The sequence below is a fragment of the Thamnophis sirtalis genome, unplaced genomic scaffold (genome assembly GCF_051295495.1).
Source record: "Thamnophis sirtalis isolate CommonGarterSnake01/CBP01778 unplaced genomic scaffold, rThaSir2_p1.2 scaffold_2, whole genome shotgun sequence".
NCBI classification, from domain to species: Eukaryota; Metazoa; Chordata; class Lepidosauria; order Squamata; family Natricidae; genus Thamnophis; species Thamnophis sirtalis.
This window is the reverse complement of record NW_028261382.1, coordinates 85,036,635-85,062,521: the sequence shown is the minus strand read 5'-3', so window position 1 is coordinate 85,062,521 and position 25,887 is coordinate 85,036,635. Positions and strand designations below refer to the sequence as shown.

At 41.1% G+C, this 25,887-nt stretch overlaps 1 protein-coding gene across 1 annotated transcript; it reads left to right on the top strand.

Annotated features, from left to right (window-relative positions):
• The first annotated feature begins 726 nt into the window (after positions 1-726).
• On the top strand, positions 727-24,766 carry SLC18A1 (solute carrier family 18 member A1). The gene is made up of 16 exons (XM_087703773.1): positions 727-792; positions 1,968-2,158; positions 2,934-3,285; positions 3,974-4,032; positions 5,937-6,020; positions 7,003-7,095; positions 9,012-9,101; positions 9,353-9,396; positions 9,711-9,771; positions 10,912-11,007; positions 14,917-14,995; positions 15,555-15,606; positions 20,465-20,528; positions 21,395-21,514; positions 22,856-22,989; positions 23,725-24,766. Exons 2-16 carry the CDS (start codon positions 2,017-2,019, stop codon positions 23,836-23,838), a joined length of 1,584 nt encoding a protein of 527 aa, XP_087559899.1. The 5' UTR covers positions 727-792; positions 1,968-2,016; the 3' UTR covers positions 23,839-24,766.
• The last annotated feature ends 1,121 nt before the right edge of the window (positions 24,767-25,887 follow it).

Sequence of the window (25,887 nt, the reverse complement as noted above, 5' to 3'; positions counted from 1 at the left end):
TTCCCAGCACAAAATTATCCAGATGTTTTGGTCTGTCCATTCTTAGAATTCCTAAACAATATGGTCCAATTGTTTGAGCTGGATGAGGCTTAAAATTGACAGATACTTCCTCTTATCCCTTTGTGGTTTTCCTCTGTCATGTTTTTCTTGGATTAAACTACTCTATCAGAATGAATTGGGGAGAATAGTTGTTGATTAAAAGAAGGGAATGAATTAGATGAAGGGTAATTAAACTTACATTCAAGATGTTGCTCACCACTGCCCTTATTATTTGGGGCAACTAAAAATGGTAACTTAGCAGTTTCTGGAGAATTTTAGATGGCTGCTCCTGGAATGTCCAAGATAAGATTGTTTAATTCCCTTCAATTCTGTAAATCAGTAATGTTGCTAAAAATATTTAGAAAGGGGATGTAGAGAAGGAATATTGTATATGGAAGAATATCAGAGTGTTCTGAATATTCCTATGGGACCTGGGATTTTGTTGTCTGTTCCTCTTTGAGCTGGGATAGAAGTATGTACTTTAGAATGATAAACCCTGACTTTAAAATTGGATATTTTTGAGGTGGATCTTAATGCCAATCATCTCAGTAGTCTACCTCCCATTTCCCTGGCTTTGACGCAGATGGAGCTGCTGAACTGATTGGGGCATGTTTGAGCTATCAATTATGCCTTCCTGGTCAAGAAATCCTCATATCCTTTTCAGATAAAAAGGAATATTAAATTCACGACGAAGCATTTTCAGGGCACTGTGAGAAAGCACCAGGAAGACAAACAGTGATATATTCAAGAACGGTAAGGACTCTCCATTTCTCAATATTGAGAGGTATGACAGGGTGGAAGCTGATGAGGCAACTCGACACCTAATGGAAGGAAGGAAGGTTGGTTGTTTAAAAGTGTCATTTGACACTTGCATAAACTCAAATCCAATGAGTTGTACTAACTTCTAATATCTCTCTTTCCTATGAGTAATATTATGAAACTTCTAAAACACAAATCTTATTAAAAGACAATGCTTTTAGGTTGTTCAACTCTAGGTATCCCAGTGGTTTCCTAGAACCCTTCTTTAAAGAAAGGGTAGGACAATGCAATAAGTTGAATTAATTTGGCACAACTTTCTATGCAAACTTTCAAGTTATACCTATAGAGATTCTTTTGTGATTGAATGTTTTGTTAACTGTGGTGATGGAGAAGACCAGTGATTGCTGCTTGTAACCTTTTTAAAATAAGCTTGTCAGGATTGATCAAACCTAAAAGAATAAGCCTCTGCTAACTGCTCATTCTGAATAGTTTTCAGTTCATACTGCAAAGGATTAAAGAAACAATAATATATGTGTGTATGTTTGTAAGTCTGTACTTGGCTATAATGCCTGATTCACACCAAAACAACTGAAGAAGGCAGAAGCTGAACTCCAACCTTCTTATTGTTAGTTAATTTTAAAAAAATCATTCATATTTTGGTGATGCTCCATGTTCGTTCAGGATCCAGAATAAGGAAAAAATGATACTTTAGCAGTCATTCAGGTCTGTATATTTATTTTCCCTTTTTGTTTTCTAATGTGCTCTTTTCAGAAGATTCTTTCAGAAATCATTTTGGACTTTTATATGGATGTTGCACAATAATTTGGATCAGAGGTAACAAGAGCAGCAGTTAACTGGCTAACAGAATTATCTGTTGTATTTTTTCATTTTTTTCTTTTGGAAAATTGATCGAGAGAGCCATCTGTATATCTGCGAAGGGTGTGGGAATCAATATCCCTATTAGGTCAATATTTTATTTACTCAACTCACCGGCATGAAATAAAATCTGTACGTTCTTGATAAACATTTCGAGAAAGTTTTGCATGTTGTTTTGTGCCTTGTGATTAGCTGCAAAAAGTGGTGGTCCTTAAATCAATTTTGGAACTGTCCTTTTATATTATTGATGCTGGAGTTTGGGTGGACATTTTGCTAAAACCTTTCCCTTACAGGATACACAAAAATTTAAATTCTAAGAAGCAGTAAAAAGAAACTCGGAAAATGAAGATTCGACTCTTTCCTAACCTAGCAACTGAATGCTCCCTGTGGCTCTTGTTAAAAGAGGGAAGAGAATCCCGGAAATTGGTTTTACTGGTTGTGTTTGTGGCTCTGCTAGTAGACAATATGCTTTTCACAGTTGTGGGTATGTAGTGTTTTGGTTTGCTCATTCTTCTTAAATGTGGAGGCTTTTATGTTGCTTTTATACTGCTTTCTCTCACACAGCAGCTTATTTCAGCAGCCACTTCTTAATAGTATCCATTCAATTACACAGAATTCCTCATACATCATTGTTCAAGGGCATTGTGAATAAAATAATATTGGCTGCCAGTTGGAATGATATTAGTTTCTGTATATATTCATGTACAAGCAGATAACCTTATTAGTTACAATATAACTTGTGTATGTGGATATGCCACACCCTATTTTTCATGGTACAGTATATTGGTTAAAGATTTAAGGGTTTGCTTATCTGTGGATGGGTGTATATGCATATGGAAAACATGGATGCTGTAGTTTAGAAAAAGTGCCATTATGTGTACTTATGGATAAGTCCATCTGTAAATGGTAAATTTTCAGGTTTATCCCAAAGTTTATAGAAGTTTATATCCCAAGTTTGTATTCGATTGCCCTCATCCCAAACCTAATCAGATTGCCCTGCAATATAATGAGTGTGTATGCCAGAGGTGTCCATCTTTGGCAATTTTAAGACTTGTGGACTTCAACTCCCAAAATTCCCCAGACAACCATGTATAAGTGTTAAAATTACCAAGGTTTGACACCTCTGTGTATGTGTTTGTGTGCATAGATAAAAAAGCAGTTGGTAGAAGGCAGAAAGCAAATACATTTATGATAAAAAGAAAAAGGAAAACTTTTTTTTTGCAGGAGAAATATTGCCTAGCTGTTTTCTTTTTTTTCAGTGCCAATCATCCCTTCATTTCTATATGACACACATCAAATTATCAGCCACTCTGCAATTCGGGTCACACTTCCAAGGGTTCCTGTGCCTTTCTCAGCTGATCCCTCTACTTTGGGCTTGTTGGACTATGACAACATCACAATGACAGTCTCAAGCTATGACACTCTTGCCAGTGCCAACGGGAGCCAAGAAGGAACAGTTGCCTCCCCTTTCCCCATGGATGCTTTGAACCATAGTTGTACAGATGGAACGGACTCTCTTTCAAATGAAAATGTTCGCGTTGGGCTGCTCTTTGCCTCAAAAGCTTTAATGCAACTCATAGCAAATCCCTTTGTGGGACCCTTGACCAACAGGTAGGTCAACTTTTAAACAAACAAATCAGAAAGACTTTCCGTACTGCAACACACTCAATTTGCAAACTTTTCAAATACTCAGTAAGAACTAGTTTGGGCTAGAGGTTAAGCATGAGGTTAGCAAACAGGAGACTCTGACTTCTAGTCCTGCCTTACGCCAGTCACTCATTTTTGGCTTTAGGAAGGAAACAATGGCAAGTCACTTCTGAAGTCTTGCCAAGAAAGAGCTGGCTTCATGCCCAAGGCAGGACTTCTTGTTATTTTAGTGAAAAAACTGGGGCGGGTCGTGTCTGAGACGCTTTTTCAAACTACATTTCTGCCCTGGACCCAGATTTCTTTTATCTGACCATTATCTAGCAGCTTTTCTTCCTATTCCTCAAGATTACTTCTTAAGCTTGTTACAGTTGCCATATTTGCAATAGGGCCTCTATGATGATTCACAACAGTCAGAAGACATGCGTAATGGCAACTGCAACCTACCATTTTAAAGCATCGCCAATACCTCATTTGATCTAATATTAGATCAACCTAAGGATTTCAGGAAATGAAAATCGTGTCCCCTACTATGATGGATGCTTTAGACACATAGTAGAAAATCTTGTTTCCTTCTTCCTCCTGGTCATTCAAGAAACGTTGTGAATTAGCTTGGGCTGTACAGTGAACTCAAAACCATTTTTTGTCCCTGTAGGATAGGATACCATATCCCCATGTTTCTTGGATTTGTTATTATGTTCGTCTCTACACTATGTAAGTATGAATACCTACACAACATGTATCTCATCCAATGTTGCTGGATTTTAACCCATGGGAGTAGAATACAACAGTACCTTGTTCCAGTGGTGAGTTCCTACCACTGGTTTGGACTGGTTCAGCTGAACTGGTAGAGGTATGGTGGCCAGGGTTGCTGGAACAGGCAGCGACCCAGGCCTGCCATGCCCCCGAACTAGTTCCCTGGTCTCTTCTGCTGGCACCGGCATGTTTCTGCACATGCACAGAACAGTTTTCAGTCAAACTGCAAAACGCCCTCTCAGCAAACCGGTAGTAAACTGGTTAGGAAGCCACCACTGCCTTGTTCATCCCATTCAACTATGTTTACAGAATAGAGATGTGAACAATACAGAAACCTGTTCTTTAATTTTAGAAAATGTGCAGAGAAGAATAACAAAGATGATGAAGTGTCTAGAGGCTAAATTGTATGATGAACAGTTGACGGAGCTAGGTAGGTCTAGCCTACGAGATGGATTTGGTGGGGGGGGCATGGTAGCTCTCTTCTATTGTTTGAGGGGCTGTCACAGAGAAAGGGGGATTGAATTATTCTCCAAAGCATCAAGGCTAGGACGGGAAGCAATGGATGGGAGCTTGTTAAGGACAGATCCAATCTAGAAGTAAGGAGAACTTTTCTGACAGTGAGTACAATTAATCAGTGGAACAGTTTGTCTCCTGGAGTTGCAGAGACTCCATTGCTAGAGGTTTTTAAGAATAGGCTGGTCAATCATTTGACTGGGATGATATCATTGTATAAGTCTTGTGCGGGGGGTTGGATTAGAAGACCTTTGAAAACTCTTCCAGTCCCATGATTCTATGTTTGTGGAATAATATTGAACAGTTTTGGTTCTGGGGCAGGCAATCTAGCATCCTGCAAATATTTTGGTCTCCGAATCCATAATATTTTGTGCCTTAGTTACATTGACTACAGATGCTGGGAGACTAAAATATTAGAACAGTTTGCTTCATCTTGATATTTGTCCAACATAATTCAATAAAATAATATGTAACCAGAATTTCAATGTACTTTCTGTCTTTAAATGTAAATTGGTTGTTCTTGTTATTTTACAAATGACTGTTATTACTCAATTAGTCTATTGAATGGATAACTAGCAGTTTCTGATTTACTTCTCATTTCCCAAAATAAAATCAGTGTTGGCTTAGGCTTCCATCCATTTAGTTTTAAAAACTCTACATGAAAATTCCAGCATATGCATTTCTTCCAGAGGAGGGTTGCTTCTGGTTCAGCCCGGATTGGGTGAATCGGTAGTAGTGGCAGCGGGAGACTCCGCCCACCCACCCGGACACTTCTGCACATCCGCAGAAGCATTGCACATGCTCAAGGGCGTGCCCAAAATGGTAGTAAAAAAAATTGGCAACCCACCACTGATTTCTTCTCCTCTGCATTGCTGTATGTAATTTCCGCCCTATATAACACTTTTTGCAAGTAATCTTCTCCTAATGTAATACATTTTTATTCTTACTTCCTTTCATATAACTGTTTTGTTCTGAATATTGTAAAAAAAAAATATATGAAAAATTCAGGTTTTGGCTCATAAAGGTATTGAGGTTCATGAATTGCTTTGGCAAATCAGGCCAATTCATCAACTGCAATCACCCATTCACTGCCAGGAGTTCAATCCCGATTGGCTCAAGGTTCACTCAGCCTTCCATCCTTCCAAGGTTGGTCAAATGAGGAACCAGATTATTGGGGGCAATATGTTGACTCTGTAAACAACTTAGGGTTGTAAAGCACCATGAAGTGGTATGTAAGTCTAAGTACTACTACTCTTTAGCAATGAGGCAATACAGTTCTCTCCAAAAGTCCTTTTTGGAAAGGATCCATAATTCCAGTAATCTGATTCTGCACCTTTTTCTTCCTTTAGTTTTTGCTTTTTCAAGGAGTTACACCTTGATGTTCATCGCTCGAGCGCTGCAAGGCTTTGGTTCTTCCTGCTCATCTGTTGCAGGTAAACATGCTGGCAGGTACTCCTGGCAGTTCTATAGATCGTACACAGCTGGGACAATATCCTGGAGTGCCAGGAGGCCCTTATTTATTAATTAAATAGATTTATATGGCTGCCCAACTCACACTTAGTGACTCTGGGCAGCATATTGTATTAAAAATCAACAATACACCACCCCCTCATTGCAGTGGTGATGAATACAATCATATAAACCACACACTAAGCTTTGAATGAACCTGGAGTCTCCAGACTGATTGACAAAATCATATCTCCAGGGCCTTCCAGAAAAGTAGCAGGGAGAAGGGTCAACCTTATTTCAGTGGGAATGATGTTCCAAAGGGAAGGAGCCACTACATAGCAGGCCCTTTTTCTAGGCTCTATTAGGTCTACTTTTTTAAATAGATGGGATCTGCAACATTCCCTGCCTTCTCACTCTGATGGGTTACATCCTGAAAGTGAAAGCCCTTGTTTAAATTTGGCATCTCCAGTAATGGACAGGAAAGTTGCCCACCTGGAATCTTTGATTGTTGCTATTCACATCACTTAGCTGGATGACCAAAGATCTCATTCCTTGTTCTCAAACAAGGGACCGAAAAGGATATGCCTCCTGCAACATATAATTTCTATATCAGTTCTACTTTACGTCTTGGAGTAAAGAGGCTGATGCTGAAATTATAAAGGGAAAATCTATTTATTGAGTTGAAAAATTTGGGGTGATAAAAGAAATTTTTTTAAAAAAGAAAATCTTCAATATTGGAGGAGGTTTGGGTGGAACGTTGGGGAGCATACATTCTCCCTTATCACACATGAAATCACAGTTTCCACAACAGCTAGTGGTGTTGGGGAAAAGGAGAATTCCATAGACCATGAAGGTAGTCTCAGTCTTTCACTTCTGCACAGTGCAATAATTCTAACACTAACCCTTGCCTGTTGGTTATTTCCAGCAACTCAAAACTGATTGGCTCCACTCTGTCTCTGCCTGCAGGTCTGGGGATGCTTGCAAGTGTGTACCCTGATGACTGTGAGAGGGGAAATGCAATGGGAATAGCATTGGGAGGTCTGGCTTTGGGAGTGCTGAGTGAGTAAACGTACATTTAATACTGTTTAGGGGACCTAGAAACTCAGGCAGGGAGTTTCTAGGTGCATCTCCCCAGCTGCTTCCCTTTAGGACTGTTCATTATTCAGTTGCCTTTCTCTGTAGTTCTCTGGTAGATCTGCTGTATATCCAAATGGGTCTTTGCATGTAACCACGATCTACTATGGATTATTGCTTAGCATTCCTGGAAGAGAACAAGTGAAGAACATTGCCGGTTCTCAAAGCAGGTGCACAGAGAACCGGCAATAACACTGGCAGCAACCCACCCCTGCTAATAAGGTCACCGAAGGCATGAAGCTCACTCTAGTTTCCACCTCCCAAACACAAGTAGGGATCTATATTGGGTAGCAAGGATATAGGAAGATCCTGGAAGGTGATCACTTTAGTGATAATAGTAAAGACTTCATTTTCAACCTGCTGGGAGAAGACAATGATAAACCACTCCTGTATCTGACCAAGAAAACTAAATGGCTGGACAATATGGTGTCCTATCAGAGGTGCCAGTTCTAATCTCTTCTATAGAAGAGGTTCCACAAATCTACAGTGCCATTTAGAACTGGTTCCAACTCCCTCCCCCCGCCCGTCTACACATCATCAAGATGAAGAGCGAGAGGAGGAATTCTGGGAGTTGAAGTCCACAAATCTTAAAGCTGTCAAGTTTGAACACCCTGGTTTTTTTTAAAGGATTAGGGGTGCAAGGGTCTTGTAACTTGACAGCTTTAAGACTTGCGTGCTTCAATGCCAGAGTTCCTGAGCCAACATGACTGGAGAAGGAATTCTGAGAGTTGAAGTCCACAAGTCTTAAAGCTGTCAAGTTTGAACACCCCTAGGGTTTTTTTTCCTAAAGGGTTAGGGGTGCGAGGGTCTTGTAACTTGACAGCTTTAAGACTTGCGTGCTTCAAATGCCAGAGTTTCTGAGCCAACATTTTGGTTGCTAAGCAAGAGCGTTGTTAAGTACATTTCATCATATTTTACAAGTTGGCCACGCCCACCCAGTCACATGACTGCCAAGCCACCCCCAATTCGGTCACATGGCTGCCAAGCCACTCCCACCCGGTCACATGGCTGGAAAGCCACTCCCACAAAGCAGGCCACACCTACAGAAGAGGTTCTAAAAATTTTTGAAACCCACCACTATGTCATATATTGGATGATGCTCAACATGCTACTGAAGTTCTTTTGAAGTATTACTGGCATTTATAATGCAGATTGTTGGTGATATTTTTATCTATTTGTTTCTTAAATTTATATGCTGCCCACCTCACTGATAAGGCAACTCTAGTAAGGCTATGTTGATATGCAGGAAGAGAAAATCCAAACCTGGAAAATCAGAATTGCAATGGGAACATTAAATATTAGAAGCATGAACTTGGGGAAGTTCAACACAATCAAAGATAAAATGAATTGACCACACACTGACAGGTGTGTTATATGATACGAACTACAAATAGGTTGGAACTGGAAACATTTAGTCAGAAGATCACACTGTTTACTACATAGCACAACAATGACATGAAAGAAGGAATATTGTAGCTTCGACAGTCAGAAAGATATAGTAAAGACAGTTGGCCATAATGTATACTCAATGGCCAAATATTATTAGGTAGATCTCATGGACAATCCTTGTCTAAGTTATCCACTGATGCGGAAGACAAGGAAATAGATGAATTTTATCATCAAGTTCAATCACATCCTGTAAAGAAAGTGTGTTTTATAGTCTCATACGATTGAAAATAGTAAAGTGGTTGGATTGTTTGGTCTAGAAAACAGAAACGAAGCAGGAAAATAACAGTTTGCCAAGCAACTAACCCTAAATGCAACGTAGCCTATACTCATAGACTTGTTTTATTATGTGTGGCTCTTTTCATATTAGCACCACTGATGTGTTTTCTTTGCAGTGGGAGCCCCATTTGGAGGTGTGATGTATGTGTTTGTTGGGAAATCATCTCCTTTTCTGATCCTGGCGGTCTTGGCTCTCTTAGATGGAGGTAATATAAATCATCCTTTGAAGTAGTCAGGTCAGGGCCCACCTTAAATCATTGAGCTGGAAAAGACAGCTCCAGCCGCCAATTTGTCTGTGAAATATATGCCATATATGAGCATAGTGAGGCTTCCTTCTCAGAAAACATCCTAAGAAGATGGCAAGGGAGAACTGAGCTACTGAATAGAAACGAGATTGAACATAATGGAAAGATGGAAAGGTATTTCCAAGCATGAAATAATTATATTTCTGTTTTAGCTTTGCAGCTTTGTATCCTGCATCCAACAAAGATTTCACCCGAGGTAGGGCAAAAACACCCATTTATGTTTCCTTTTATGTATGTATTAAAATATTTTTACCCTGCTTGTTGATGCAAAGGATCTACACATCTATTTACTTTTACTTTTAATGCAAAATAAAATGACTGTTTAAAAGCAGCAATCTAAAAATATCAGATTAGGAGTTATAATATCAAGAGTAAACAAGCATTTTTACTCAGAGCAAAAATAGAGGAACTCTGAAAGCTGCTAGAAAAGTAGGCCTTTCTTTTGCAACAAAACAACTCCAATTAACATCTTCCACTGAAACATATCTGTCTTCTCTGTGTGTTTTCCAGAGTATCAAAGGAGCCTCCTTGTTGACCTTGTTGTGGGATCCCTACATTTTGATTGCAGCAGGTAAGTTTTATTGCCTGTTATGGGCATTTGGTCTTGAGGATACAATAGCCATCATCTCAGCTTAGCTTCTGTGGAACGGAGGTGGGTTTAGGGAAGATTCTTCTGATCACCAGCTTTGCTTATTGTTTCTGGTCCTGCCTGCCAGAAAAATAAAGCATGCCGTATAGTTGAAGATGGTTTTACATCTCTCCAAACAAAATGCACCCTACTCTTTCTATTGTCCCATGTAGCAGATGTAGAATCAGAGAGTCTAAAGGGGGTATTTGTAGAAGAAGATCAGGCAGAGCCGAGGATAGAGTTAAATGGGTCATCAGCCTAGAGTTGTGTTTTTCATACAAATGGTCTAGGTTCAACACTTCTTGAATTCTCTTGACTCTATATCTAGTATCAATTTAGTGCTGAACATTAGTTGACTAGATTCTTGTGTATAGGCTTGGCCAATAAATCTTATTCACTGCAACTTAACGTATGGTCCTGATTCTTTGCACCTGACAGTATTAGGTCACTGCATGCAGTGCAGATTTCCAAATTAATTGCTGTTCTTCCTAAAATTATCTCTGCCTGGTGTTATTAGAGGCGTTATTTCATATTTTGCATTTGCCCTCTTAGCCTAGAGCAAGGGGTCCATTTCTTGGTCTTTTTCTCTGGGATAGCCTTCAGTTATTGAATAAGGATGTCCACCATGTCCACTTTCACCTGGGGATTTGGAAGTCCAAGAACATATCAGTTCCCTCCATCCCTTGTCGTTGGCTTCCAATCTCCCAATCATGCTAAGAGGGCCTTGGCTAGAGCCAAGGTGGCGCAGTGGTTAAATGCAGCACTGCAGGCTACTGCTAGATCAGCAGGTCAGCGGTTCAAATCTCACCGGCTCAGGGTTGACTCAGCCTTCCATCCTTCCGAGGTGGGTAAAATGAGGACCCAGATTGTTGGGGGCAATATGCTGACTCTCTGTAAACCGCTTAGAGAGGCCTGAAAGGCCTATGAAGCGGTATATAAGTCTACTGCTATTGCTATTGCTATTGCTATTGCTATTGCTATTGCTATTGCTATTGCTATTGCTATTGCCTTTCTCTCCATCTACTTTCCCCATGCCTTTCTTCAAATGTGATGCTCTCAACTGCACCTTTTCTCTTCCTCCAGGTTCAATTTGCTTTGGAAACATGGGAGTTGCTATTTTAGAGGCTACGTTGCCCATTTGGATGATACAAACCATGTGCTCCCCAGAATGGCAACTTGGTAAGTTTTTCAAAGAAATAATTTTCATAGGAATTGAATGGTAATAAAAATATACTTAGATTAATTTAGTCTTTAAATGTTACCCTAAGATGCAAATTGTATATATTTAAAATCAATTCAGGGGGACTTCAAAACCCTTTGTGTTCCTTGGGGTGGACTTTGTCTTTGAATGGCAAGCTGGAAACCATACTTCAAAAATAACATATGGGTCAGGAGTAAATCTAGATTTGTTTTAATTGTGTCTAATTAAATTGAAATTAAATTATTTAATGGAAATGCAAATATTGCAGGTAAAAAGGTTATTTTCTCTTCTGTCCAATGAAAAGTGTTCAGTAGAAATCGTAAAGGAACTCTGGGATAGTTAATGGATTGTATCTTTGATGCATCAGTTTTGAGTAAGTCGGAGGAACCATAACTTTCTTCTTGTATGAAACATGCTCAAAATGGGACCTGTTGATGCAGGTTGGCTGTTAGCCTCATCTGTTATTATAAATTTCCTGTTTGGGCTGCAACCTTGCTCAAACCATAATAATCTTTCTAATGCTTGTATCAGCTTTATTTGGTATTCGGTATTTATTCAATTTGTAAGCTGCCCTATTCCCCGAAGGGACTCAGGGCGGCTGAACAAAAACCAGGGGAAGAGGAAAAACAAATACAGAAAGTAAGACAAACAGGACAGTGATACAACAATTTAAAAAAGCACAGCAAGCACAGCAAATTCGAGTAGGGGGCGGAATTGCTGGGACAGCCAGGCCTTAACGGCTGTCCGGAAGGCCTGAAGGGTAGCGAGGGTCCGAATCTCCACGGGGAGCTCATTCCAAAGGGCCGGAGCAGCCACAGAGAAGGCCCTCCTCCGGGTGGTTGACAGCCGGCATTGGCCAGCAGATGGAATTCGGAGGAGGCCTAATCTGTGGGATCTAATGGGTCTATGGGAGGTAATTGGCAGGAGGCGGTCTCTCAAGTACCCAGATCCAATACGTAGGGCTTTATAAGTAATAACTAGCACCTTGAAGCGTATCCGGAGACCAATAGGCAACCAGCGCAGCTCGCGGAGGATAGATGTGACGTGGGTGTACCGTGGCGCACCCACAATCGCTCGCGCGGCTGCATTCTGGACCAGCTGAAGTCTCCGAACACTCTTCAAGGGCTGCCCCATGTAGAGCGCATTGCAGTAGTCCAGTCTTTATTCCTAATCTCATATCTGTTCGCCTAATCTTTCAGTGTTATCTTAGCAGCAGCACCTGTAGTCTCAGGTATGCTGTTGCATATGAATAATGCAGTATTAACTTTAAAAAAGTGTCTTTCTTCATCTGTTAATGAAAACTGATACAGTCGAGAGAGAAAGAAAAAGAAAGAAAGAGTGAAATCTGGGCCTATGACTATTGAAGAGTTCCCTACTGATTAAGGAAAAAGCTTCTGTAGAGGCAGAGGGTTGGTGACTCAGCATATAGCAATTATGTGCCACCACAGAGATGGAATAATGAGATGAAATAGCTGTGTTGTTCTGTAAAAGGCACTGAAATTGAATTTATGGAGGACTAATGCTCTCAATGACACTTTCTGCCACAACAATTGAATTGCTACCTTGCCTTAGCTGAGTGACTGAGGGTTGCTAATCAGTTTAAAGGCTGGCTAAAGCTAAGCAGCCAGGAGAAACTCTTGATAAGATAAGATAAGTCTTTGAGGATGACTTGCCACTTTCTTTATGTCTTTCTGGAAAAACAGCAAGGGGGAGATGGGTGAAGTTGTTATTAATGGGATGGCAAATATAGGGATGATGATACTGAAGGGGTGCCCACTCTGAGACCGGAGACAACATCCATGCAAGACAAAGTTCTCCACAATCTTTCTAGACCTGTAGTCCCCAAGTTTTGTAATATTGTCTCATTATTTCTTTCCTATATCCGTTCTCCTTATTTTTATATCCCTTAATATTTGCTTTGCTCCATTTTTTGCATGGCATCTTTGTTTTATCCTGAATGCCTTTGGCAGAATCTACATTGATTTTCTTTTCTTTTTTTAATGCAAACAATAAATATGTGGATTCCCCAAGTAGTAGGTATCTGAGCAGTTCCTCTGGTCATTACCTGAAGGAACATTCTGTGCAGTACATTAATCATCTAAGGCAGTGTTTCTCAACCTTGGCAACTTGAAGATGTCTGGACTTCAACTCCCAGAATTCCCCAGCCAGCGAATGCTGGCTGGGGAATTCTGGGAGTTGAAGTCCAGACATCTTCAAGTTGCCAAGGTTGAGAAACACTGATCTAAGGATTGCTGATAAAACCGGTATTTCAGGACCTTGGAGAGCTCTAAAATGATAACTTGCATTCACAAGATATGGCAGAAATTTAAAGTGTTTACTATGCTGGAGTCTATCCAGGCTTGTCCTCCCAGGTGCTTCCCGCTTCCTGAATAGACTTGGGGTGGGGAAAATGGTTTTTATCTTGAGCCAAATGGCACACTTATTTGTTTATTTGATTTATAAAACTGTCCATCGCACAACAGTGACTCTAAGTGATGTACCCAGATTAAGACCATCACCACAACATATAATCCATGTCATTCTGATTAAAACAAAAATAACAAAAGACACATCACCAATAAAAACTCTTGCCCTTGTCCACCACTTGTCATTGTTTCTTGCACAGATGTCCAAATCCCTCCTTGTCACTGAGTGACCCTGAGCTACGTTTTCTTTCTTAGTCAATTCCAATCTACCAAGTAAAGATGAAGGTAAATGAAAATTGAACCAGGATGAATTTCATGGAGAAAGGAAAGCCTAAACATGTATTAGTTTTGCTTAACAATTGAAACAGCAATGGATCAAGATTTAATGTCATTTAGAGCAGACTCTCTGGAAAAAAAACTTTCTAGTGCTATCTCCACATGGCTCAGATTATATATCTTTTTCAATGGATGGGGAAGTTACGAATTGCACTTTAACACCATCTCAGCTATAAAAGAATAATATTTCATCTCATATCCAAGGATCTCCAATCCACAATTATAAATATTAGAACACTTATGTTTGTTTCTTTAATTAAAAAAACCCTTATAATTATATACAATGGATCTTCAAGATGAAATGAAAATACATTGAAAAGATATGCTGTAAAATCAGGTTGACACTATTGGCTGACATTTACACACTGAGTAGTTTTGAACAACTAATACGTTTTTTTAAAATTTGCTCAACCTGCTGTTTCTTAGCAAAATGAAAAGAATGTAAATTTCCCCAGAGGACTTGCAAAACAAGTAAAAAAAACCCTATAGGAAATTAAACGTCAATGATTGAGTTTCTATAAACCCGTTCTGTCATTTTCAGGCAAACAGATGCTTGCTGGTGATAACATCTGTCAACTGCAGGAGAATAAATTAATGATAAGCAACAGCCTGTCAAATATTTGATTTTGGTTCAATTATAACTGCAAAGCAAATTATTCTTTGGTTGGTGCAGCATGTAAAGTAGAAATGAGGGAGGAAGGGACGGGCTTAATGTACAATAGGTCAATGCCGGCAAGGACCTGGCCCTGAAATTTATTTTGAATACAATGGATTTTATGAAGCACAAGATAAATTTTGCAGTTCAGCCAGCTATCTCTTAGCAACTGGATGCTGCCTCTAAAGGTTGAATTGAATTATTATGCTTAGTATCTTTTGTTAGAACTGAGCTCCATACATTTTCTACTTTCAATTGAACACTGAATTTCTTTATAGGACAACCTGAAGTGACACTTTGGTTCCTTATTTTTGTTGAAGAATATGTCTTTTGCATTTGACTAATTTGTGTATAGACACACAGACACACACACATATGCAATAGGATTCTAAGCAAAGGCTCAGGAGGGGCTTCTGTCCTTGGAAATGCTCTAATGCCTTTCTTTCAGATGGTTTTCTTTTGTTTTACAGGGGTAGCTTTTCTGCCTGCCAGTATCTCTTATCTAATTGGGACCAATCTCTTTGGGATATTGGCCAATAAAATGGGGCGGTAAGTAGAGAAGTTCAAAAGATTTTTGAATGTTGAAATATTGTGGACTATTGTTGCATCTTTGATGGTGTTGTCATAGAGAAGGAAGTGATTCTTAGGAGTGTTTCCTTTGTGATGTACAGGAGAAAAAAATCAGGATCTATCTCCATCCATCCATCCATCCATCCATCCATCCATCCATCCATCCATCCATGCATCCATCCATGCATCCATCCATCTATCCATCCATCCATCTTCTCCATCCATCCATCCCTACCTAACCCATCAACTTATCTATCTATCCATCCCTTATTTATCTAGCCTGCATTCTTTATCCTGCCTACATAAAAGATCTCTGTCTGTCTGTCTGCCTGCCTCCCTCCCTCCCTCCCCCCTATTGGTTAGAATTCTACAGAGATTTACTGCAGGTATTTTAGGATACTTCTGACAGAGAAATCTATTGCTGATTTCTGCAAAGAAAGGTATCCTAGTATTGATGACTTTATTGAATTTGCAAGATGAAACTTTCAAACAGCTTTTGAAACTTTTGATATCGTTTGTTCATTGCTTTTCTTGGCAGCTGGCTGTGTTCATTGATTGGGATGATGGTCATAGGAGTCAGCCTCCTCTGTGTGAGTATGACAAACACATTACATAAACCAAAAATGGAGAAACCAAGCCAAAAGTCTTAATTCCAGCTTAATATCTGCCAACAGTTATGCAGGTAGCGCAGGAATTTCAAAGAGGATATGAAGGTGGCAGTCTGCATCCTAACAGAATTTTATGAAAAGAGATACATACTAGTGAACAATGGCAAAACATGGGGGAATTGAAAAGTGAAGGAAAGAAATTCCCCCCACTCTTTCACCCATTTCTTGTGTGTTTTTCCCATCCTATGCCACCAGTTTCTTCTCTGGACCTTCATGGTTCTAGTCTAGTGAACTGCTTCAAATTAACTAGTTAATTTGAAGACCTGGTTAGGACATAAACCTAGCTAAGCAACGATGTTTTATTCTGTTTAGTGTCTTATGCAAATCTACTCATTATAGTTTATAAACCATGATTTATTGTGTACTCCAGTTAGTTTTATTAAACCATGAGTAAACAAGTCATATCTTGGTGTGATATGCCAGGAGATCCTCACGACTGATAGAACTTTGAGGGTTTTCTAAAAGGTTTTAAGGGTTGGAGCTGACTTCACCTCATTCTGTCTAATGATTGAATGTTGTATCAATATTTCTGATTCAGGGTTCCAACTGATGAACCCGAGCACGCAAGCAAGCACTGTTGAGATGACTACATCATTTCAGCACAGATTGAAACCAAAACCAGCTCTACTTCATTCCCACGGTTTTACAATAGTTAAAGAATAGTTTCTTCCCTCCCCCCCCACCACATTAGTGCAGGTTACATTGTCCAATTAGACATCTAGCTATTGTTATGGAAACCTGTCCAGGTCCCTGCCGACCAACTGGTTAGATGGCCTTGGTTCCCGTGGGACAATTTCTTCTTGTCGCCTGGAACTGGCATTCCAAACCTAGGCTTCCCTCCCCACTGGCTCTGTGGCAAGCTGAGAAGCATAAATGGCTGAATCAGCATAATCACCCATTAAACTTCAAAGTTGGACCATCCTAGCATGTGGAGGGTACCTGGAAAATGGTAAACATCAGGGCTCCCCAAACCCACTAGGAAGGGGCCCTGGGTTTGGGGAGATACTTTTCATGGAATCTCCTTATGAATTGGTCTGCCTTCATATTCTGAGCTTTAGCCCACCGTGCTTCTGACATTGGGTAACCTCCCATTGTATTAATTCCTGGAGGTTTCCCTTATATAGCCTGGATCCCACTATTCATCTAACCTCATAATGCTTGTCACCCCTCACTATGATGGGACCTGGAGGCTCTTTCGCCACTGGCCAGAGCCTGGATCCCACCACTGGTTTAAGCAGACTGCAATGAAATACTGGGTGCACTTTTCTCAATATCCAGGGTAGGTTGAACTCCACTGTGACTGGGTTTATGACTTTCACAATAGGGAAAGTCCTATGTATTTCAGTCCTAGCTTTTTACAGGGAGCCTTAAGTTTAGATACTTTATAGAGTTTGTCCCCTCTTTGGATTGTCCCCTGGGATGATTGCTTATCTGCCTGGATTTTCTGACTCTTTGGCTAATGCTTTCTTCACATTTCCCCAGGCTTTTGGGAGGGAACCTACCCATTCAGTCAAGCTTACTGACAAGGGGTGGGTGGGTCCCAGGGTATTCTGGCTTGGGCACAGATTCTACCCCCATTGCTACCTTAAAAGGGGTAAGTCCCCTACTACCACCCTGTTTCCCTGAAAATAACACCTCCCTGGATAATAAGCCCAATTGAATTTTGAGTGCATGCATTAAAATAAGCCCTCCCTGAAAATATTGCAACACAGCAGCAGCCATGAGGTGACCACACACACCATCTTCTGCACCTAAAAAATAATAAGAACTCCCTGAAAATAAGGCCAAGTGCTTATTTCAGGGGGCCAAAAGAAAATAAGACCCTGTCTTATTTTGGGAGAAATACAGTATGTACAGCATTATTGTAGGACACTTCAGCAAACAGCAGGATTTCTGCCCTGTTAGATTGCCGATAGTTGACATAGCAATGCAAGTATTGTTCCACCATTGTGTTAACATGTTTTGCAGCCCCGTTCATCCTCAGATGAAAAGCTGAACCAAGTTCCTGGGATGACCCTATCAGTTTGATGAAATCCCTCCAAAATTTGGCTGTGAATTGGACTTCCTGGTCCAAAACGATTCTCTTCGGGCACCCCATGTATCTAGTAGATGTGCTGTATGAACATCCTAGCCAATTTCTGGGCTGATGGAAGGCTTGGGCAAGCTATGAAATGACCCACTATCAATGAGCCATCCACTTGCTCAAACTTCATAGGGTGGCACTCCATAACCCCAGCTTCTTCACTGTCTGCAAGCTGATTAAGCATCAGATGCACCCTGAATCTAGGAGTGCTTTCACCAGGTTCTCGATTTGGGTGAAATCCACTTACAATTGGATCATCCTCCCTTTCATTGTTGCTCTCATAGAAGTTAAGCTGTTGCTCTTCCTTGGTCAAAGTTCTCTCCCCTTCACTGTTAGGGGAAGAGACATCCATGACCTGGTGCACTACGTGCAATTTCTCTCATCCCTTCTTTTAGGGTTTCTTTCACTGGGGCAGGACTGGGGCTTTCAAAAGCCACCTTAGGGGCTGGTGCCAGGACCACAGCAGCTTGGTGGCCTTCCTGGCCACATTGGAAACACAAGTGGATTTGTGCCTTAGAGCCTCAGGGGGGCTGGTGTTGATACAGGCGGTGGTCTTCTTCCCAATGGGGGTCACTCTTGACTCTTTTTTGGCCAGCTTTCACTCCCCATGTCTCTTGTATTCCTTTATATTGAGCTCCACCACTGTTGCCAGGCAATACCAGTCATGGATCCAGTTGGGTGTTCCCCAGGACAAGCAAGTGTGGTACAGCTCCTGATTCAAGCCGTCTCTAAAATGGTAGACCAGTAGCTGCTCCAGCTAGTGCCTCAGTTTCCCTGAAATTCTCCGGAACTCACAAATGTACTCCATTACCTGTCATTTCTTTTGCCCAATAGTTTGCATCTCCTATTCTGCCAGTTGGACTTGGGTGTCATCTTCGATTCTGGCTCTGAGCTCCACCAGAAAAGCATCAGAATTCCCTAATTCTGATGCCCCTTTGTTATGGAGCTCCATCACCCAATCTGCTACATCCCCCTCGAGGTTAGCGACAATGGCATTTATCATTGTTACCTTGTTGGGGTAGGCCAGGAGGGTGTGCTCACACCTGGTGTCAGGCCTGCAGCGGTTCCTTTAAGAATCTTTGGCCTGCCACACTCTTATTAAGGGTGGGATTTAGCAAAGGGTAGAATGTGTTGTTTTCAAAATAATAAATTCTTTCCTAGAAGCTCAAGGTCATCTTTTGACTTCCAAACCTGAACACCTGAATGGAAGCAGTTAGGCGTGGACGCCAGCGTGGAAGAAGATTGGACCATGTGATGGACTGTGGGTATGGGGGCAAGATCATGAACTTTTAACTGGGTGGGATTCTGATGTAACTTCCAGAGTCGGAATGATGTAAGCTTTCCAAATACCATGTCAAATTAAATCAGAGTCGAAGCCAAAACTATGCTTAAAGCTCCAATTTAATAAAGCAGGCATGTTGGCATAGAGCTATGCGATTCCGACTCTGGAAGTTACATCAGAATCCCACCCAGTTAAAAGTTCATGATCTTGCCCCCACACCCACAGTCCATCACATGGTCCAATCTTCTTCTTCCATGCTGGAGTCCACGCCTAACTGCTTCCGTCCAGGTGCTCAGGTTTGGAAGACAAAAGATGACCTTGAGCTTCTAGGAAAGAATTTCTTATTTTGAAAACAACACATTCTACCCTTTGCTAAATCCCACCCTTAATAAGACTGTGGCAGGCCAAGGATTCTTAAAGGAACCGCTGTAGGCCTGACACCAGGTTTATGAAGAAAGTTTCTTCTTTCTAGGGGAAATCAATGGGAACTCAGCTTTGGCTGCCTTCAATGCCCTGCTCCACCAGAATTCTTCTTTTGCCTGCTAGAGTTCCCCAGTTGCTGTGGCCTTGTCCAGCACTACCTTTCACTCAACTTTCTCCATTTGGGCTTTCAGGCGGGTTGCCATCGCCTGGATTCCAAAATCTGCCTGGGCCACTCCTGGGATTTCTTTCGCTGCTGGGTCTCCTTTGCACTCCATCTCTGCGGTCTTCCCTGAGTCTTCACACTCTTCTGGAGGTGACTGAACAGGCTGCTGGGGCTCAGGACCCTCAAATTTTGGTTTGTTAGTTGGATTTTGGCAGAGGTGGTTTAATGTCAAGGTTCCGACTGATGAACCCAAGCAAGCAAGCACTATTGAGATGATTCAATCGCTTAATGCAAAATTTTATTGACTGAATCATTTCAGCACAGATTGAAACAGAAACCAGCTCTACTTCATTCCCATGGTTTTAGCATAGTTAAAGAATAGTTTCTTCACTCCCCCCACCCTATTTTCTTGTCACCGGGAACTGGCATTCCAAAACTAGTTCCCCCCACCCCTGGTTCTGTGGCAAGCTGAGATGCAAAAATGGCTGAAACAGCATAATAGCAATAGCAGTTAGACTTATATACCGCTTCATAGGGCTTTCAGCCCTCTCTAAGCGGTTTACAGAGTCAGCATATCGCCCCCACAGTCTGGGTCCTCATTTCACCCACCTCGGAAGGATGGAAGGCTGAGTCAACCTTGAGCCGGTGAGATTAGAACCGCTGAACTGCAGATAACAGTTAGCTGAAGTGGCCTGCAGTACTGCACCCTAACCACTGCACCACCTCGGCTCTTTTAATCACTCTTTGAACTTGAGACACCTTAAGTTTTCATCAGGAATAACAGTTACAACATCTTCTGAGCTTTAATCCTTTCTCTTATGCACCCTAGATTCCCCTGGCACATAATATCTATGGACTCATTGGACCTAACATTGGACTTGGCTTTGCCCTTGGTAAGATTTTCAAAGACTTGATAACCTGTGACAAACCAATACAGGACAATTACCGTATCTTCAGTTAATTTTACTAGGTACAGATGGAACTGAATTGTTGTAGTCATTCCTTGACTGTAATTCCTGCAGTCAAGCCCAGCTGAGTGATTTTATAGGCACACTAATTCTTGGCAGTACATTTTACTATGGGGGTGGGGCAGCGGTGGGTTTCAATTTTTTTTAGAACCTCTTCTGTAGGTGTGGCCTGCTTTGTGGGAGTGTCTTGCTGGCCATGTGACTGGGTGGGAGTGGCTTGCCGGCCATATGAGTGGGTGGAATGGCTTGCCAGCCATGTGACTGGGTGGGCATGGCCAACTTGTAAAATGTGGTGAAACTCACTTAACAACGCTCTTGCTTAGCAACCAAAATGTTGGCTCAGAAACTCTGGCAATGAAGCACACAAGTCTTAAAGCTGTCAAGTTACTTGCACCCCTAACCCTTTAGAAAAAAACCCCAGGGGTGTTCAAACTTGACAGCTTTAAGACTTGTGGACTTCAACTCCCAGAATTCCTCCTCTCGCTCTTCATCTTGATGATGTGCGGACGGGCGGGGGGACGGAGCTGGAACCGGTTCTAAATGGCACTGTAGATTTGTGGAACCTCTTCTATAGAAGAAGTTAGAACAGGCAGGAACTCACCCCTGGGGTGGAGAAGAGCCACTATTCTGAGCTTCAAAACTGAAGGGATTACAATGTATATTTCAGATTGCTCATGATGTCTATTTCATTCCAGATTTAGAGAATGCAAGCATGTTCTGGAATCATCATGAAAACATGAATGGGGGATGAAATGCTATTATCAGATCTTTATGCTTTATTTTGTGGACAGGCATGGTGGATTCATCAATGATGCCTATCATGGGATACTTGGTGGATCTTCGCCATACTTCTGTTTATGGTAGCGTCTATGCCATTGCTGACGTGGCTTTCTGTCTGGGCTTTGCTATTGGTATGGACTAATATGCATCATAATGACATAAATTACTTTTTCGTTTCATCTATACGCTGGCATTGACTAGTTTGTTTTCTAACATGTGCTTGACAGAAAAAGAACAAAAGCAAAAGGCAGATTTAGTTATGCTTCAAGGAGACTCATTCTAATCAACACAGAATGTTATCATGGATAACTTTTTAAAATGGATTTTAATCAGTCTAGGCATGCATCATTAAGTCTTGGTCTAACTAGAGAGAGGAGTGGGGGGTGGGTGGGATGGCTGGCTGTTTAGTTTGTTAAAAGTTTGTAAGTTTTGAATTGATAAGTTGCAATTTGCTGGAAGATAGAGACGCTGGAATTATTATGAATTATTTACCGTTTTTGTTTCATCTTGACATTCATGCAGGAACTGAAAGTATCATCTTTCCTTCAATTTCCCCACACAAAAGTATCCTGGGCAGAGAGGGAGTGATTAGCCCGAAGTCACCCATATTGATCCCATGACTGAATCTGGTCTCCTCATGCATAGTTCATTGTCTCTCTATGAGAAGAACAGAAATGGAGGGTTGGAACCAGTGCGGGGATTCAAATAATTTAACAACCGGTTCTCTGCCCTAATGACCAGCTGGGTAGGTGGGGCTCGGTGGTCATGTGACTGGGTGGGCATGGCCAACTCAACGTCACTCACGTCGATGGGCGCTTCACCTTAGCTGTTACAATGTACTAAGGGTTAATCGGAGAGGCAGTTTCTGTAAGCAGGGCAATAAAGATGAGGCTAGAAACAACACTAGAATGTTTCCTTCCTGCCTTCCTTACAGGATTAGCCCTGTAAAGTGGAAAAAAACAAAAGGAGATTTCTTCCAACAATCGGTTCTCTGAACTACTTAGAAAGTTACCAACTGGTTCTCCCGAATAGGTGCGAAGTGGCTGAATCCCACCACTGGTCGGAACCTTTACCAGCTGTTTGAAACATATGACTTCCTAAAGGAGATCTGCACTTTAGCACTTTTACAGCTCTCCCCAAATTGCTGATTCTTCTGGGCAGCTCATAGATGCTGCTCAATTGCGGCATTTACTTTTTTTTTTTTTTAAGATTGGTGATTCGTTTCTCAGAAAGAAACCTGAACCCTAAATCCACTCTTAGTTTTTTTTAAATCAATTTTTCTCACTCTTTAATTTTCTGCCCAAAAAAACAACAACCCCAAGCCAATAAGTAATAACACTTAAAAACTATGCTGCGTTACAGATGAACACATTTTAAAAGCAGAGAATTGCTGCACCGTCTTCCTCCACCCTCTTCATTGACTAAAGTAAGGATAGTTGTCCTCAGTCAGAATAATGTCATGTTTTTGACAGGTCCTTCTACAGGGGGTGCTCTCGTACAAGCCATTGGCTTCCCTTGGCTCATGGCCATCATTTCAGGGATCAACATCGCTTATGCGCCTCTGTGTTGGTTTCTTCGAAGCCCCCCAGCCAAAGAGGAGAAGATTGTGAGTTTGGATAAAAAAGGGTGTGTTGGGGTGGGTCCAGTGGTGGGTTTCAAAAAAATTTAGAACCTCTTCTGTACTTGTGGCCTGCTTTGTGGGAGTGGCTTGCCAGCCATGTGACAGGGTGGGAATGGCTTGCCAGTCATGTGATTGGGTGGGCATGGCCAACTTGTAAAATGTGGTGAAACTCACTTAACAACCCACTTGCTTAGCAACCAAAATGTTGGCTCAGAAACTCTGGCATTTGAAGCACGCAAATCTTAAGGCTGTCAAGTTACAAGACCCTTGCACCCCTAATCCTTTGCACCCCTAACCCTTTAAACCTTTAAAACCCCAGGGGTGTTCAAACGTGACAGCTTTAAGACTTGTGGACTTCAACTCCCAGAATTTCTCCTCCAATCATGTTGGCTGAGGAACTCTGGCATTGACGTGTGCAAGTCTTAAAACTGTCAAGTTACAAGACTCTTGCACCCCTAACCCTTTAGGAAAAAAAACCCCAGGGGTGTTCAAACGTGACAGCTTTAAGACTTGTGGACTTCAACTCCCAGAATTCCTCCTCTCGCTCTTCATCTTGATGATGTGCGGACGGGCGGGGGGAGGGAGCTGCAACCGGTTCTAAACGGCACTGTAGATTTGTGGAACCTCTTCAATAGAATTCTAGATTGATATCCCCGGGGGTGTATTAATGATGCTCATGCTGGTCTTTTGCTTCCCTTCAACCCTGTCTCTTCTCTTCAGGCAATTCTAAGCCAGGAGTGTTCCATGCAGCCCAGAAGTTCCATCACTCAAAAGACTCTTCAAGAATTCCCACTCACAGACATCAGTGATGAAGAAAATGAGACTGATTTCTAAAAAGAGGGACCCATTTCCCCCCTTCTTTCTCTCTTCCAAACCCTCTTCTATTAACTGTATCCTGCATTTTTCCCTGGCAAAGTCCATTGCTGTAGCTTGTGGAATGACCAAATAAGATTTAAACTCTGAGACATTTGTTTCAGAATGTTATGGCTGTAAGCTGTTTATTTAGGGAGTGATTTCCAGTTCTGAGAGGGAGACCTACTATACTGTAGGCCTTTCTTCCCTCGCCTCAGAACAATATTTGATAGAAGAAAGTTTTCCTTAGCACTCTTAGCTGCTTCAACTGCTTTTAACAGGAGCTTGCATAGCTCTTCACATGATTATTGGCACTATAGCAAAATGTGCATTGCAAAAAGAGAGAATTGGCCTCAAGTTGAGCTCAGCTTTTACATGTCCTTGGGATTTTCTCAGCAACAATCTGAGATACATCTGTCCACTTTCCAATCAATTCTGCAGCCCAATCCAGCTCCCAGCATTTATTGGCACCTGTTATAGATTGTCATGCTCTCTTAGTGGATCATGATGTCATTGTGCAAAATATTGGAAGTACAAAGTCTGACATTTTTGACCTTCTCTCCTTACAGATGCCCATGTATAAAGGATGCTTGAAAGCATACTTGAATGTTAGAGGCAGCATTTCTCTCATTCTCAAACATTTTGTCTTATACAGATTTTGTGATATTTTGGGTAACCCCAATAAAGATATTTCTTAGTTATGTTTCCCTTCCCACATTTATCATTCTTTGTTAATTTTTTTTAACAGAATAGCGTATATTCTATACATGCATACTTAGGCCCTCTTGTGGATGAATTGATCAGTGCAGGCTCATCAAAACTATGAGCTATTTGGTGAACTAACTTTTAATAAGCTTAAAATGTGAATGCTCATCAAGTTGATGGAAAGCAGAGGAGGTATACTCAAAGGCACTCCTGTGCATTAATTTCTTTGGGCTGCTTGCATGTGGAGCAGGGAGAGAAAGAACCAATTATACTGTTTGTTTCTGAAATTAAAAAAAAAAGATACTTGTAATAAAATATGTTCAAACCTGTTGCCTTATGATTCCTTTACCAATTTGGCTTGAGAAGTGGAACAGCAGTAGGGTTAAAACTTTACAAGAGATCTGAACAAGCCAAAGAGGTTGTGGACAATCAGAAAAGAGAAGAAATTGGAGAAAGGAGGATGCTGAAACTCTTAACTTTCTTGGCCTCTGCCACAAAAATTATGGTGAAAAGCTGCCCCTTTCAAAGATCTATAAGAAAACACATTTTTTTCCAGCACCAGAAAGGCTACATTTTCAATCCCTGGAGTATTAGGAGGCAAAAGCCTTCAGTGGGTGGTAACTGATTAAGGTGTTGCAGAAAATGACAGGCTTTAGACTTCTCAGGATACAGGAAAAGTTCATTTGGCAGCCAGGTTCAGAAAGCTAGCCCATGGCTAGCATTGCAAGTTCTGAACAACCTTCATTATCGAAGCCCACGTTCTTATACATTCTCAAAAGCATTGCAACATAGAAATACTTAACACATTTCTTAGTGGTTACCTTGAGGAGAAAACCTTATAAGGAGATGGGATCTTACTTCTCCTTTTGTTTATGGAGTACGTGTCATTAACGAACTTTAATTGAACCTTGGACTTTTGACATAGATTTTGACATAAGGACATCTTGTGGTTAGGCACTTGCTTCCTGTTCTTTTGCAAGCTGCAACTCTACCTATGTGGCTTTAATATAGAAATAAAGGGGCTCTAAGAGGCTGTCCAGCCTGATCCAGTAGGTTTCACACTTAATGTCCAAATCTCACTTTACGTCTGCTTTAAAGGTGTTTCAGGCAGCTGCAAAAACAAGCAGGTAGAGTACTTAATCAACAAATTAAGGTCAACCATAAAGAATAATATTTGTGACACAGATTTGAAATAGTCTTTACACTGATGATGTGACTTAGTTTAGATAATGAACGTTTGCAAGAAAACAACCAAGCTCAGAGGATCTCTTGAATTAAGGTCACTAATATTATTAACATGCCTTAACACTAATTAAGAGATTTGCC